General features: G+C 36.0%; 1 protein-coding gene across 4 annotated transcripts in view; it reads right to left on the reverse strand.

The window, feature by feature from the left end:
• Positions 1–14,536, reverse strand: part of ClpX (Caseinolytic protease chaperone subunit) — a 43,944-nt gene extending 29,408 nt beyond the window's left edge. The window contains exons 1-3 of one of the 4 annotated variants that reach the window (XM_053755302.2): positions 14,129–14,536; positions 7,344–7,478; positions 5,782–5,989 (exon numbers count right to left, since the gene is read on the reverse strand). In XM_053755302.2, the coding sequence (XP_053611277.1) occupies positions 5,782–5,989; positions 7,344–7,478; positions 14,129–14,198 (413 nt within the window). In that variant the 5' untranslated portion in view covers positions 14,199–14,536. The remainder of the gene's footprint in view (positions 1–5,781; positions 5,990–7,343; positions 7,479–14,128) is intronic. The other 3 variants (XM_053755303.2, XM_053755305.2, XM_053755306.2) reach the window with 3 other exon arrangements.
• Between the last annotated feature and the right edge of the window lie 454 nt (positions 14,537–14,990).

Here is a 14,990-nt window from a genome sequence, read left to right on the forward strand (position 1 = left end):
AAGACAAAGCTATAATAGTTAGTCTATATAGACTTCTGTGCAATGGTAATAGTGATGAATTTGCAAAGAATGGCGCGATTGATATGCTGCCAACCGTACACACACACATGTTATCCATTAACCAAAGGCCAAGTTTAAATGACAAAAGTGAATGTTTTGTCATTTGAATATCTAGATTACATCGGAGAGGTCAAGACCCTACAACGAAACAATTCAAATATATCGAGACAATAATATTATTAATATTGCAGAGTACAAGCAATGATTATTACGATAGAAAGTATAACATTAGAGGAATGTCTAAGAAAATACATCAAGTACCGTTACTACGTAATCGTTAAAGAGCGAAAGTTAAAGAATACACTTAAGAGTTGTTTCGAAAGATAACAGAAAAAGTATATAATGTAATAACACAATTAAATCAACATATGGAAATTAAACAGGGAGAATTTTGTTGCAATCGTAACTGTTAAATGCCTAATAATTATAGCTTAGCAGATATAACAGTAGTATATTCCTCGTACAACTGAATATACGTTTGAATTAGAATTAATAGACTATGTTATTACAGAACTTTGCAATGGTCTAATAGACCGAGAAACCTAAGAGGATGTTTACGAAACGACATTATAGACTTTAAGCGTTATGAAAGTAAAACTTGAAAGTGAACGTGAGGCGCATACCGCACTGTATTAAAATACATTTCAAGTAATATTTGAGAGGCATAACGTAATTTACCGATACATGGAAAAACCAAAAAGTGGTGGTAATATTCGTATACGGTATAAGGAACGATGTGGTAGTTTTAGAAGTAAACGAAGATATGTATGATAGGTAGTTTTAGAAGTATATAAAGAAATGTTAACCCCGTAATTTAAGGAAAGATGATAGAATGGTAATGAAATATTATCATGTTAATGGATTTGAACATAAACTTAAATGAACATCGTTATTAGCTCCAACTATTTGCTATTTGGAGTATCGTATCAAATATTGATACGATGCTCCAAAGAGCAAATAGTTGGACATCCTTTTCTTACGGACCGTTAAACTTAATCGTGAAAATTTTGGAAAATTGTTATTTCTTACATTGTTTTATTTGTTAAATTCGGCCTGATTTCTACCACTTTTTTAAATTAGGTTTGCATGCATAGATACACCGGATGATGTTAGCAAATTCCAGTCCAACAAAATATTTGTCAATTTGCAGCTATTTTGGACCACCCGCAGTCTGACAAAGCTTATCTGTACGTGACTAATGTCTGTTATTTAGTTAGACACTGCTGTGCATTCAAATGTCTCACTGAATAAAATATTTTAAAAATCTAAAACATTACTTAATCTATGGTACGATCAACAAAAAGGAAACAATATGCTCGGTACCGATTAAATTAAGGTAAAATATTTATGATAATTTGAAATTAGATTCTAATTGTAATGTATTTTGAACACATAGATACAAGAACACATTATGCGTTTAGTCGACAGAAGTCGACAAAGAAGAAAATTTAATTTAACTTATGTTTCTAAATTCTAGACCTACACATGTCTTTATTATGTAACAATAAGCTATTATAAGGCAAAACGATAGTGCGGGTTATAAATGTCATACTTTACAATCAACATCTAATTACCGTTAATGAGACACGCGTGGATTCACACGCAGTTGAACAATATGGGTCGATATCATTAACAATGTTACGTATACGTTACGGAAATAAAATTATTATTTACAATAAACAGAATAAGATTGTCAAAAGTCATGTTTCAAAATTGCATGTCCATGTCGTTCTGCGGAAAAATGGTCATTAGTATTGCGTGGTTGATGCTGACTGTACTTATATGGCAAATATTAACACAAATACAGAGAGTGACAATTGAAAGATTATTCATGATTGGAACAAAACAGTTATTCAGGTGTGTGGGTTCGATTACCGCTCAAGTCTTTTTTAATCTCAATATTATTTTCAAAATTAAAACACTGCAGGATAGATTCAGAATACACATGTCATTATACAACCGACCAGGCGAACAGGCCCGGCCCACATGATGGGACACCAACAACATCAAGTCAGATGAGCGTTGCCAACTTTGTGGCCTAGGACCTTTCGCCACAATACCCGGTAACACCCTGAACACAACAATGTAAGTACTGCTGTTTGGCAGCTAAAATAGATGAGAGAGAGAGAGAGAGAGAGAGAGTGAGGTACCCAAACTGACGAATTGTACCTTCAGAGCGAATTAACATACAGGCCATAACAAGACGCAGCTAGATTCGCCATAAATAAAAGTCTAGTATCACAACTAGGTGATGTTAAATATTCTTATCACCGTAGTTGGTAGCCGTTGTCAACGAGAAAGCGCGATACCTCGCCAATGGCCTTATCAGGGTGTGTTCACTTTCGATTTACTACATTTTGCACGGTCGCCTGTGTCTGATGGATTGCAGTCCAACATAACAACACAACAACATTCGCATTTTCTTTCATTTTCTGTACAATTTTAAGTTTATTAATTGTTTACGCCCGACATTATATCACGCCATCTCCAACGTATTATAATATGTCGTAGTCTGGTACGATCATACTTAATGCATAGAAATACTGAATGAGAGAATCATAGAAAAAAAATGGGTACATGTAAAGAGAACGTTCACTAATAAGACTGGTTGCATAGCCACATGCGAGCAACCCAGTCAGCAGAGTTCAAAATCGTTGAAGTTGCTACCAGGCCTACGCTCAGCAGAGGAGAGATAAGGGCAGAAATGATGATGATCAGACTGCGAACACTTCCATCCCAAAGATACTCAGTACTAACCTGTACTTTTAGTTTCTAATTCAAAGCAAGACAAGCCAGGATTTACTACAAACAGGACTGCTACACTTTTCCGATTCAACCAGTTTAGCGATTTAATGGCAGACTGGATTATACCTTGAAAGATAGATATACCTTTATTTCTTTACCAGAATGTTTATTTGCTATGTTTGAATAAAGCCATAGTTTGATCATTGCAAGATTAGGAATAACGTACTATGTGGTATGAAGATAGAGCAGATCAAATTTTTGTATCGTCTACAAATTAACAAAACACGCAGATATTTTACACTCGTTTAATTTTCTTTGAAAATCTTACTCCAATTAGTAGAATAATTGGATATATGTAAATACAGCTAGCCCAAATGGTAAAGCATTTGTATCATTTTTTTAATAAAAAACCTTACAATGCAATTAAGAATGATAGTTATGTTGGCATTTATTATGAAGCATTACAGGCATCTATACTAATAAATATTATAAATGCGAAAGTCTGTCTGTCACACTTTCACGACTACAACACTGGACTGATTTTGATGAAATTTGATAAATAGTTCAACTAGCTTCGCACGTGTAAAACCGTAATAAATTATACATATAAACCTTCCTCAGTAATCACACTTGGTGAAAAGCGTACAAAAATTTGTCCGGTAGCTTTTCAGTTTATCACGTTCATACAGACAAACAGACAGACGTGACAGCGGGCCTTTTTATAACATGTAGGATGCCACCGGGGGTAGGCAACCAGCTCTTCTTCATAGTCGTATTCCTCATGGCTGAGGGTCTGGTTATTACGTGGAATGAAACACACACAACAACTTTCTTGGCATTATTAATGGAGTGGTTTACCATTGCCTTCTCCATTTCACACACAAGTTAATAATCAACCAGTGTGCAGGTTTCCTCACGATGTTTTCCTTCACCGGAAGCAAGTGGTGGTCGATGAAATCTACTATACATGAATCAGTTTGTATACAAACTCTTGTGGCACGAGTAGGATTCGAACCTGGGACCTTTCGATCCACAGGCGGACGTCTAACCATTACACCACCACCGCTAGGCAACCAGCTAGTTGTTAACCAACGTATAAATAAACAATAAAGAAGAAACGCAACGGTTTATGCATACTATAATTGAAGCAAAATATGAAAGTAGCAGATTTGCGGATAAATAAGTTAATTGGACGTATTTAGATGGCAGGAACATTCCGCGTTCACTTTTACACGTTAATTTTACTGAGAATGGCGCAAAATCTACTGTTCTTTAGTTTATTTTAAGGAATCGATTTATTAATTATGATTTAATAATTTGTGCAATAAGGAATTATTGTATTGTATATATTTTTTTGTTTTCATACATATTATCTTCGAAGATAATGTATTAAGTGAGCAGATAGCTTATGTAGGAGATTTTTGAGCTAGAAAATTTCAAGCGACAGTTAAACGACCAATAGCAATCACCTCGAGCTTCCCCCCCCCCCCCCCAAATTTCCAACATCAGTCCACAGACAAAAGAAAAATTGGTCAATACGCTGTGTCCACACTATCAGTTGGACTCTCCTTAACTCAACCACAAAACAATAGGCCCCACTTGCATTACAAGACGTTTCGCGGAATACTTAAATCAGCTGAATGCCTTTGTCTTGCAACACCTGTACTAAGAAAGTGCATAATGCATGAGCTATGTAAGCCAAATCCCTCGGAGGCGTTATGTACACGTGCATTCGTGTATGCTACAATGATAATTCAGTGTTAATTATGTATTTTATTTTAATGATTGATATTTTATTTTAATGATTGATATATAATTTAAATTATTTAAGATAATTATCTGGGTCATGCAGCAGATCTCTCTTATCCTTGTCCGGTTGCATTGGGGTCGACGAAGCCGAGAAGCCCGGGCGGCGTGAAAGATAAATTCGAATTTGAAGACGAAAGTGAAGGATAACCAAGAGGCCTTTAAAAAACAGATTGACATTTAAAGAGTGATAAAAAATACAAAACTATACTAACTATATGGATAAGCCAACACGTGGTCAGCACCAATTCGTTGGTTACTCCAATGACTTTCGTTAAATTTCCAAAGACATACAATGATAAATTAAGGATGCCAAATTCTTAGGTATTTCTCAATTCTCTATATATAATCGGACATTAAAATCGATGACTAAAAAAATACACATTTTTTTTTACAAAATTGATAATTATAAATAATAAAGAGATTCCAGCTCGTCGTCGCTGGCAGCATTACCCCTCTGAACCGCTATGGCAATCTGTGCAAAGTAACTGCCCGCCCTAGGATCGCCCGTTACCTCACGGAGACGCGCTGTAATCTCAGACAAAAAGAATTTTGCCTCTGGACCCCATGGGCCCATCGCCTCAAAATAAATTCGAAATATGCAAGACCTTGACGTGCCATTTAAAATCTATAAAACCTTGCTGTCAAGGGTAGGACGCCACTCTTATTTTGTACTATTAATTTTTATTTCTCATTGGCCAAGTGTAGTGGTAACGGAAGTAGACTAGAGACTAAATACAAAATAACTTTTTAAGGCTATATTCTAGGTTTTTTTCAGTTTTAGTGTTATGATGATTTGATTGATGATATAATTGATTTGTCTAAAAGTCATCGTTTTACAGTACATTCGAATGAACGTCTTTATGGGCCTCAATGTGGAACGGTGATTTTGGAGAGGTTAATGTGCTGCTGAATGTACATAGTCATAAACACTAGTTAATGTGGCATACAATCTCATTATGCATGCAATGTTAATTTCATTTGCTTATATTTGGATCGCCTGATGTGTCGTTTCATTCTATGTAACAAGGCAACGAGATTTACAATTCGTTACATTAACCGTTACGTACCGTACTTTAATTTTTTTTAATGATGTGATTGCTACCTTTGTTTGTAGGTACAAAACTGTGCACGAAGATAAATCGTAGATGATAAAAAATGAATCCTCACCTGTAGAATCCAGACTTGTTTTCGGCGTTGTCCTTGATGCTCTTCTTGGTGTCGACCTCGCTAAGCACCACGAAGAAGTGGTGGCACTTGTCGCACTTGACGAAGCGAGTGGAGCTGACGAACGTCTCCACGTGGGTGCAGGGGTCGCCGCATTTGGGACACGTCAGCACGCCGTTGCCTGAACCGGACTTTTTGCCGCCGGATGAACCTGGTAGTTAAATTTGTTCCGTTCAGGCACCAGTCTGCATCAATCTTATTTTATATAACAATCGTGTAGTCATCGGCACTAAACTAGCGGCTCGTCCTGGCTTCGTACGGGTAAAGTCATAATAAATTTGGTGAAACCCGTCCAATATTCCCCCCGGTAGTATTTGAGTTTATCGCGTTCATACTAACAGACAGATGCGGGGAGACTTCTTTTTATGACATGTAAGAGTAAGAATTAATGTACTAGTACGTATTTTTATTGTAGGAAGCCAAGATCCTATCGTCCGCTTTCCTACTTTTTGAGCTGAGCCTCCATTACGCAAGAATGTAATTATCTCATCAATTATGTAACATTAGGAAGCAAAACTTGACTTCTGCTGGTGATATCTAGATATATCTGATATATAGTATAGGCAATAAGACATCTTTACTGCACATGCAAATGTCATACTACAGACTCTTGTTATCAGTGCGAATGAGTACAAAGCACGTGTTACAGAGAGATACATTGTTTACTCCGCAAGCAGATACGACGACAAGCGACCTATGCAAGGTCGATTCAATGATATTTGATCGAAACCTCTAATAGGATGTTACTATTTATAGGCTTCTAAATAAGCTAAATAGTTTATTGGAGTACTACCTTGTTTCTTAGTGCGCTTTGTGATTATATGCCGGCTCTATATTATCTAACCAAACTTTGATGGATACGGCATACATTGCTGGTTTTTCATTGCGGCAAATAAACGAACTCGTACAAACTATGTGTCGTGCATTCGCGGCGGCAACTGTCTGAGTTGGACGATAGTGTGGAGCCGGCATTGTATAAAACGTGTAGCACGTAATTGCGTCCACACGTTCTCTATTTTTTTTACACGATGCGTACTTCATATGGGAAAAGGATGTCTCCTTTTCCCATATGAAGTACATGCTGTCGCATGTGCACGTCAGTTACGCGCTTGTATGTTTCGTGGTAGGCCTTCATAGTCCATTGAAATGATTCAATGGACTCTGAAGGCCTACCACGAAAGTTTAAAAGTAGTTAATACAGGTATGGACTTGTATTAACAACTTTACTACCTGTATTAACTTTCGCGTTGCATAATTATATACGAAAGAACAGGTATTAAACGCGCACATACCTTTTCTATTTCCCAGACGTTTCGGACCTTTATAAAGGTCACTGGGCGACTGAATCAGCAAGCTACGACGTCGACGTCTGTCCGGTTGAATCTTCTTCTACCGCCATATTAATTCCGCGCCAAACAACCGCGGACCTTTGTAACAAGGTCCGAAACGTCCGGGAAATAGAAAAGGTATATGTGCGCGTTTAATACCTGTTATTTAGTACATACCTGTATTGTTGACGGCATCTTTAGGTGGATGATGAGGCGGGCCCGGCGGCTGGTCGGTGGGACTCTTGTAGAGGATCGCGCATGTGCTGAACGAGCGCGGGCTGCGTCTGAGTGCTCGGCATGATTGGATACTGCCTGTGGACGATTACACGTTTTTACAAGCTTCTATTTAACTATGTTCGTTTGGTATTTTCCAAATCACAAGTCAACTACAATTCACCTGTACACTACAAAATGTATTTCTAAGTAATTACAGTTATAGTTTGTGTTATAGGACTGAGGTTCTTTGGCATAAAATTTAGTCTTAATTCTTAATCAAATCTTCCGACTTATTAAGCTGAAATTGCATAAATTATATATAAGCAGAAATTTTAATACACATTTTGTTTGGTTGCTATATTAAACCTAGAGTTAATTTCATTTAAGCATTTCTACGGGGCAAGCATTACTACCAAAAGATTAAAATAAATAACCCTTGCTCCATCAAGTAGACGGTGTACCCGGGATCGACTCCCAATTTTTATTATCACACGTTGAATTGTTACAATATCTTTACATTTGTTATTTAATGCAAATGAAACCATTGCCCTACAAACACGTAACTAACTACATCCATATAACTTAATGATACAAAGTCATCGAACTAAGGTATTATGTAACTAAATTAAATTGCATTGTTTTTATGTTACACGCGCGAAGTTATACAGTGAATTGCATATACTGTACATTATACCTAACTTCCGTACGTGTAAATTTATTTATTTAATGTTTATTGTTTAACTAACATTATAAAGAGAATAAACTTCTATTTAAGAAGAAACTCAAAAACTACTGGACAGATTTTGATGGAATTTGACACGGAGACAGACAAAACCTAAATAATAGGGACCAAAGCCGTGGCGGGTCGCTAGTTTGATGGTAAAATAGGTACAAACAAATACAACAGTTGGACATTGCTTGCCGGTTATCTTTAGGTAGGTGATAAGACGAAAATAATAATGCGAATGCTTTCATAAATTTAGGATGATATATCACTACTTATAGACGTCAAAAATTTACTTAAACTAAGTCTACCGCCGACATCTAAAACGCAAGCGAAGTAGCGACGCAACAAACTATACAGTGCTGTAAGAAAATTCAAAAACAGATTTGCATTTCATATAGGTACATGAACAAGCGACCCGACCCGGTCTATAAACCTTCGAGAATATATAGTTTAAATAACAGTGAAAACTGCATAAAAATCCGTAACGTACTTTAAAAGAAGAGAGCTTAGAAACAGACAGACGTGAAGGGCGACTTTGTATTATAATATGTAGTGTTATTGCATTGCATGTGCATGTTTGTATAGCGATTCTTGTATCCACGTCATCGCACCATTTCTCTTTAATCGCTCATTGTTTACATACAACAATGACCCGCCACTTTCGGTTTCACGAATGACATTGTTGTGATTTTAACCGACTTTCATTCACGACTGATGGCCACCTACACCCTACTCCTGTGTCTAACTACACTAAAAAAGAAATAAAGAAAAAAATATTTATTTGAACATAGAACACAATTATATCGTGAAACAGTTACTACATCGCTAATGACTCAGTAAATGCCGTGGCGTGTACCACGACGCTGGTCTTCCGCGGATGCCAAAGGTAGATAAGATGGCTCTGGCGATTCTCGTACGAAAATATTACAAATTTGTAGTTGCCTCATCGTTTATTAATTTATTAATTAAAAAGAAGTTTATAAGAAATAACACAAAAGATGTTTTAAATTTAAAAAATGCAGCTATGTACTCTAATGTCAATTTCTCATGTTTGTGTTAACTTTACATTCGTACGCCTAATAGGCAGAATATGCTGTACATTACTTAATATGCTGTACATTATTGATACAGAGTTGGGTTTAACAACTCTGTATCACCATTTTCTTAGGAATAAATGATCTATCTACTTTAGATAAATAAACAAACAAAATAATATATAAACATCCGATGTTTGTAAGTAGTAAACACTGTTTACCAAACAGTAAACATTTATTGAATGGCACATTTTTCTTCTTTTTATCGAGTGTATTCTATCTGATAGTGGTGTCAGATTTATTTCACTTAAGCAATGGAGAGAAAAATCATGACTTATCGCTACACCGGCTTCTACTCGCAGTAGAAGCATTATACAGACAAACTAAACAGCCTTCCAAGTGCAGTTTTCCTCAGCTTAAATATGGTTTTACAACGAATTGTCGATAAAAAATCGTCACGGTCGTAAAACTCACATTAATCTTCGCTTCATTAAAATGTGCAGGCGCCCTAAGCGACGAATAAACATTGTTGACAACCAGTTTCGACAATAAATTAGCGGGTCTCGATTCAACGCCGGTCAATTTATCAACATTTATGACAGCAGCGGAATAATAGTAATATCACTTTAAATACACATGTACTAAATATCGTACGCCAACAAAAATTAAATATTATCCCTTATTAAACTACATACGGATGGCAATAGTGAAATTATCACACGAAAATATTTCGGGTTGACATAGCAACGTACTGAAATATAATGTTCATTTTTGGATCTATCATTAAAACTGGATCATCCTTTCCTTATTCCTTACATACGTACATTAGAAAACAATGTCCTTTGCCGCGTCTGTCTGTCTGTTCGCGATAATAAAGAAAAAACGACTACACGGATTTTCATGTAGTTTTCACTAATAGATAGCGTGATTCCTGAGAAAGGTTTAGTACACTAATCTTTGGGTGTGGTTTCATTCGGGTATGTAACGCCACGATACTCGGGGTAAACGATGAACAATAAACCTAAAAAACATTGGAAATACGGCTATGATTTCACCTATATCGCATAGAGCTCAATCGATTGCATTCAACTTGCGGGATTCGTTACTGACAGACATAACAGAAAGTAAATAAAACATGTAGGAAAGTTATAATTTCTTATGTAGTACGGAGCTACCAGCCTGCAAAACGATTATGTCACATAAAGTTTTCCTTAAAACGTTAATAATAAACAACAATATGACCTCATTATGCGATCCTTGAGGAAATTATTCTTAATTCAAGACCCACAGACCTATATATGACGAAACCACCTTGACATACAAAAAAAAAAACCGCTTCAACCAGCTTTTTCAATGTAACAATATAATATTTACAGTGTCAACTCGTAAAATGTTAAAAAAATAACTACGATTCCTTGCAAGAATGCTTAACATATCCCTTCATGGGATAAGTACGCCAAGTATATTTAAGTTCTTGTTATGTACGTTTGATATATATGTGTTATTTGCACAACAAAAGATATTAGAAACAAACATAGGATTTATGATTCCGTATCGACTTGAAATCACGTCTCCCAACATCATAAATTGCTGGGAAGAATTAGTGGATCATCATTTACTACAATAAGTCAATATCATCCAGATTGAATTTCTCCGCACGTGTCCAAATCACGTGACTATTTGACACGTGTAATCCAATGCATCATAGATATCTAGATTAAATTGTATGTTATTTCTTTATAGAGTGCGCTGCGCAATTTGCTTTCCCGCAATAATTGAATAAATAAACATAAATATCTAATCTGGACTGGACTCCCATTATTTATATACATACTTATGTCACTAGCGGTCCGTCCCGGCTTCGCTCGAAAAAAAAACATAATAAATTATACACCCAAACCTTCCCCAGGAATCACACTATCTATTGGTGAAAACTACATTAAAATTCGTGCAGTAGTTTTTGAGTTTAACGCGAACAGAGGCGGTAGAGGACTTTGTTTTATAATTACCTATTTAAAGATAAAAGGATGTCATTTTGCATTGAGCGATTATTTCTACAGGAAATCATGAAGCTTGATAACAACACTATTTTTGGGCGTTCGAATATAAAAAACAATCGACTGATACGGTCGATGTGGACCCAGTGTAATACCGAGCTTCTTGACGGACTGGCAAATAGCCAATATAACCGAGCGTGTCTGTAGCTTTTTCGCCTACTTAATATGACGTGTTTATGTTGAGAATGCAAATATCATGTTTGGGTTGACACGTAGCGAATAGGTATAAAATACCTCTATAACTAAATGCCCAAAATACAAGTCCTTGAGTGCACGAATACGAGTTTATAAATTGGAGATATATTTATGGAAAAAAAAACCGGCCATGTGCGAGTTGACCCCGCTCGGAGGGTTCCGTTTTAAATTCGCTTTTACTAAAAATCTACCGGACGAATTTTTGTACGATTTTCACTGACTCCTGAGAAAGGTTTAGGTGTAAACTTTGTTACGGTTTTACGCGAGCGAAGCCCGGATAGGCCGATAATTTTATATAAATTTAACTTGATACCTCTAAAGCGTGTCTGAGAAAAAAGGTCTTTAAAGAAGGACAACGAAGTATTTTGAGGAAAGGACTATAGTTTTACTGATCATATGGAACCCTAAAAATTGGGCACAAAAAGCATAACTACAACTTTGGTCCGATCGGAGGAGGTCATTGAAATAGAGGCACTATACCTCTGAAGGTTAATTACAGGTTGATTATGAAGATCTTGACCACGACAAGATTGTGTCCATAAAGGATTTTCCTGCAGAACTTGAAATAACAATATGAGGTGGCATTTTTGTTTCAAAGATTTTTTATTTGATCTGTGTCTATCGCGTGTGATAAACATTTTACTGATGAGCATTATTGGTAAGCACAGATATAATTCGGTAGGTAGCTACTCTTTTAATGATTTATTTGGTGATCTTCAGATTCTCACACGAGCATGTCAGACTATCAAATAATTTAATTTAAAAGAAGTATAGACCTAATGATTTCAGGGCTTCTAACTTGATATACTTATCGACGAACTTTGGCGGTTTTAACGTACCTACTGTGTATATTGCTGATTCCTCGCGAACTCTCATTAGCGACGATTTCGGCGATAGTGTAAAGCCGGCATGGGACCCAGTTAGCATGCCATGGCAATATTATTATCAAATAGCCATGTCATAGTACGTGTGGCTTCGCAACATCGCCTAACACTACTGGGAATCTAGAATGTTATGAAAGTGAAAGCCGTTACGTCTGTATTATCTTTAATACAACATGCATAATTCATAAGCCAATTACGCTGAGCCAGCGGCCAGGAACAGTGTTCGTTTATCCTTCCGATACAACAACTTAAATTTATTATTACGCCTTTTTTATGCCGGCTCCGCTCGTCCTGATCCCGGCTACGCTCGATAAATAACAATAAATTATACACCTCAACCTTTGTATATATATATTCGTGAAAAGCGCATGAAAATCCGTGCAGTAGATTTAGACACGCCAGAGGACTTTGTTTTATAATAGGTATTTAAGGAAAGGTTGTAATGTCGAAAGAGAGCGGGAATTGTGTGAAATGTCATCTGATCTGAGTTCTTCCCTATTTTTTTGTTATGTGTTGCACTGCACTTATAGGTATGCAACCCTCATAGGAAAATTCTAAGTATTTATAGTTTTCATTCTGCTTTCCTTCTATCTTATAAAGTGTATAATGGAAAGGTCAATCAACCATGCAGTTCTTGGCATTGGATTCCAAGAACTGAGCAAAAGCCTGAGCCAGAGTGAATATACAATTCACTTTTTACATCACACCCCAATTTAACAAAAGAAACACCCCATCCCTTTTTATAATCAAATGAAAATAAATTTTATTAGCTAGGATAGATCCTAAGTACCTAGTACACTATTGGCGGTGCTTCGCATTCTGAAGCTGGGCTGACTCAACTAGACAGCATTCCAGACTCCTTGTGTCAAAAGCCTTAACTGTTGATAATTGTCCTCATGGGAAAAAAGAAGTTAAAAGTATAGGTAATAGTATATATGTATATACCCATATTTTTTCATTTGCTGTTTGAGTCCCACTGCTGGGCAACAGCCAATAGTATTATTTTCTAGAAATTGAGAAATCAGAATCCATTAATAATGGAAGCAAATAGGTACATATAAGGTAAGGCTTTTATGAAAAAAGTTCAAAAAACATAAGCTTCACAATAATAGTGATGGTAATTTTTTTCTGATATAGGTATGTACTTGAATACTATCCCAAAATGTAACAGCTACAAATATAAATGTATTTGTAGCAGAATGTAATGTAATATGAATTAATGTTTCACAAAAGAAATATAATATCTAGGCATTTATTTACATTGTACAGTTTACACTTCAGATGTGTAAATGGGGAACTATTAGATAATAGAGTTTTACACATCATATTTTATGTGTAACCATGTCTTCTAACATTTCTTCATTTAAAACATTAAATGAAGATATGGTAGTTGGTGGTATTCATTCGTCATTGGTGTTCATATTGGCAATTTGTCCAGCTATTTTTTTATCTGGATTTATTTAAAAATAGATTGTAGATAATGACCAGACATTCTGATAAGGCAACTGTCACAATTACGAAATAATCAATGCGTCCAATGTTAATCAAACCATTTGGATTCTAATAGACCAGTTTTTAGATTACGTTTTATAATGTCCATGACCTTACTGGATGCACGAACTTTACCTTGATGGAACGCACATTTCATATTCGCAACGTGATCTTACCAATCAAACCATTTACACAAAGGGGCATCCTGATAAACGCACTTTGTTATCAAACACGTACGGATAACGCTATACGTCATTATTACATACTAAGTGTACAACTGCGACATAGCTAGATGGAACGTCGCCAATACAACAGTGAAAAAAACAACATAATAATGAGAAATGAAGGAACCACTCACTTGTGATCTGAGAATTTCTCCTCACGGCAATCCTGCCCACCGACACGATACTCAGTCGAACACTACTCATTATATTGCAAACGAATGATTTACATAAAACATCCACCCGATCGCCAACAGATACCACGCACGAGAGAAATAGAAATTACAATAGGTTGCCGTAATATGCCCAAAGCAATTTTTATTGTATTTGTTTGTCAGTGAGAGGTTTCTGTCATGACGCAACAGTTTTTAGTCAACATCAACACCGACACAGTTCTTATTCACAATTACACGATGTAAGTACGAAAACTGCACTTTCCTATTTTTTTGGGATGATTTTACAAAAACTTTATTTTTTAGTTACATGAGCGGCCATACTGATGTTCACAGCTGATTTTGATGTGAAGAAATTGGAATTTTCTTTACCACGTTGTTTCGATATACGTGCCATCTAGTTTTTAAATGATGGAAACATGAAGCTGTTTTACCATACTAACTGTAATGTCACAAATTTAATTTCGTTAGTGACAAAATTCTAAAATTTTATATTTGCTTAATTATTTACAGACTGACAAAGATACTAGCGCTACCATAACTGATTTGATAAAGTTGTGCCATTGTACTTATATACCATTGGACCGCTAGATCGCGCTGGTTTTGGTTCTTATAAAGCCACAGATTATATATATAAATAAAATGTATTCATTTAATGCTGGCATACACTATCGCCAAATAGACAGTTCGCAAAAATTTGAAGGATTCGGCAGAACTCGCGAACTCACAGATAATACACGAACATTACATTTATTTCTGTAGCAGCTAGAATAGGGAGTATTACTGCACATTCATCCCGCTAGAGTACAGCACTGTATGTTAGATG

This window comes from Plodia interpunctella, chromosome 15 (assembly GCF_027563975.2).
Source record: "Plodia interpunctella isolate USDA-ARS_2022_Savannah chromosome 15, ilPloInte3.2, whole genome shotgun sequence".
NCBI lineage: Eukaryota > Metazoa > Arthropoda > Insecta > Lepidoptera > Pyralidae > Plodia > Plodia interpunctella.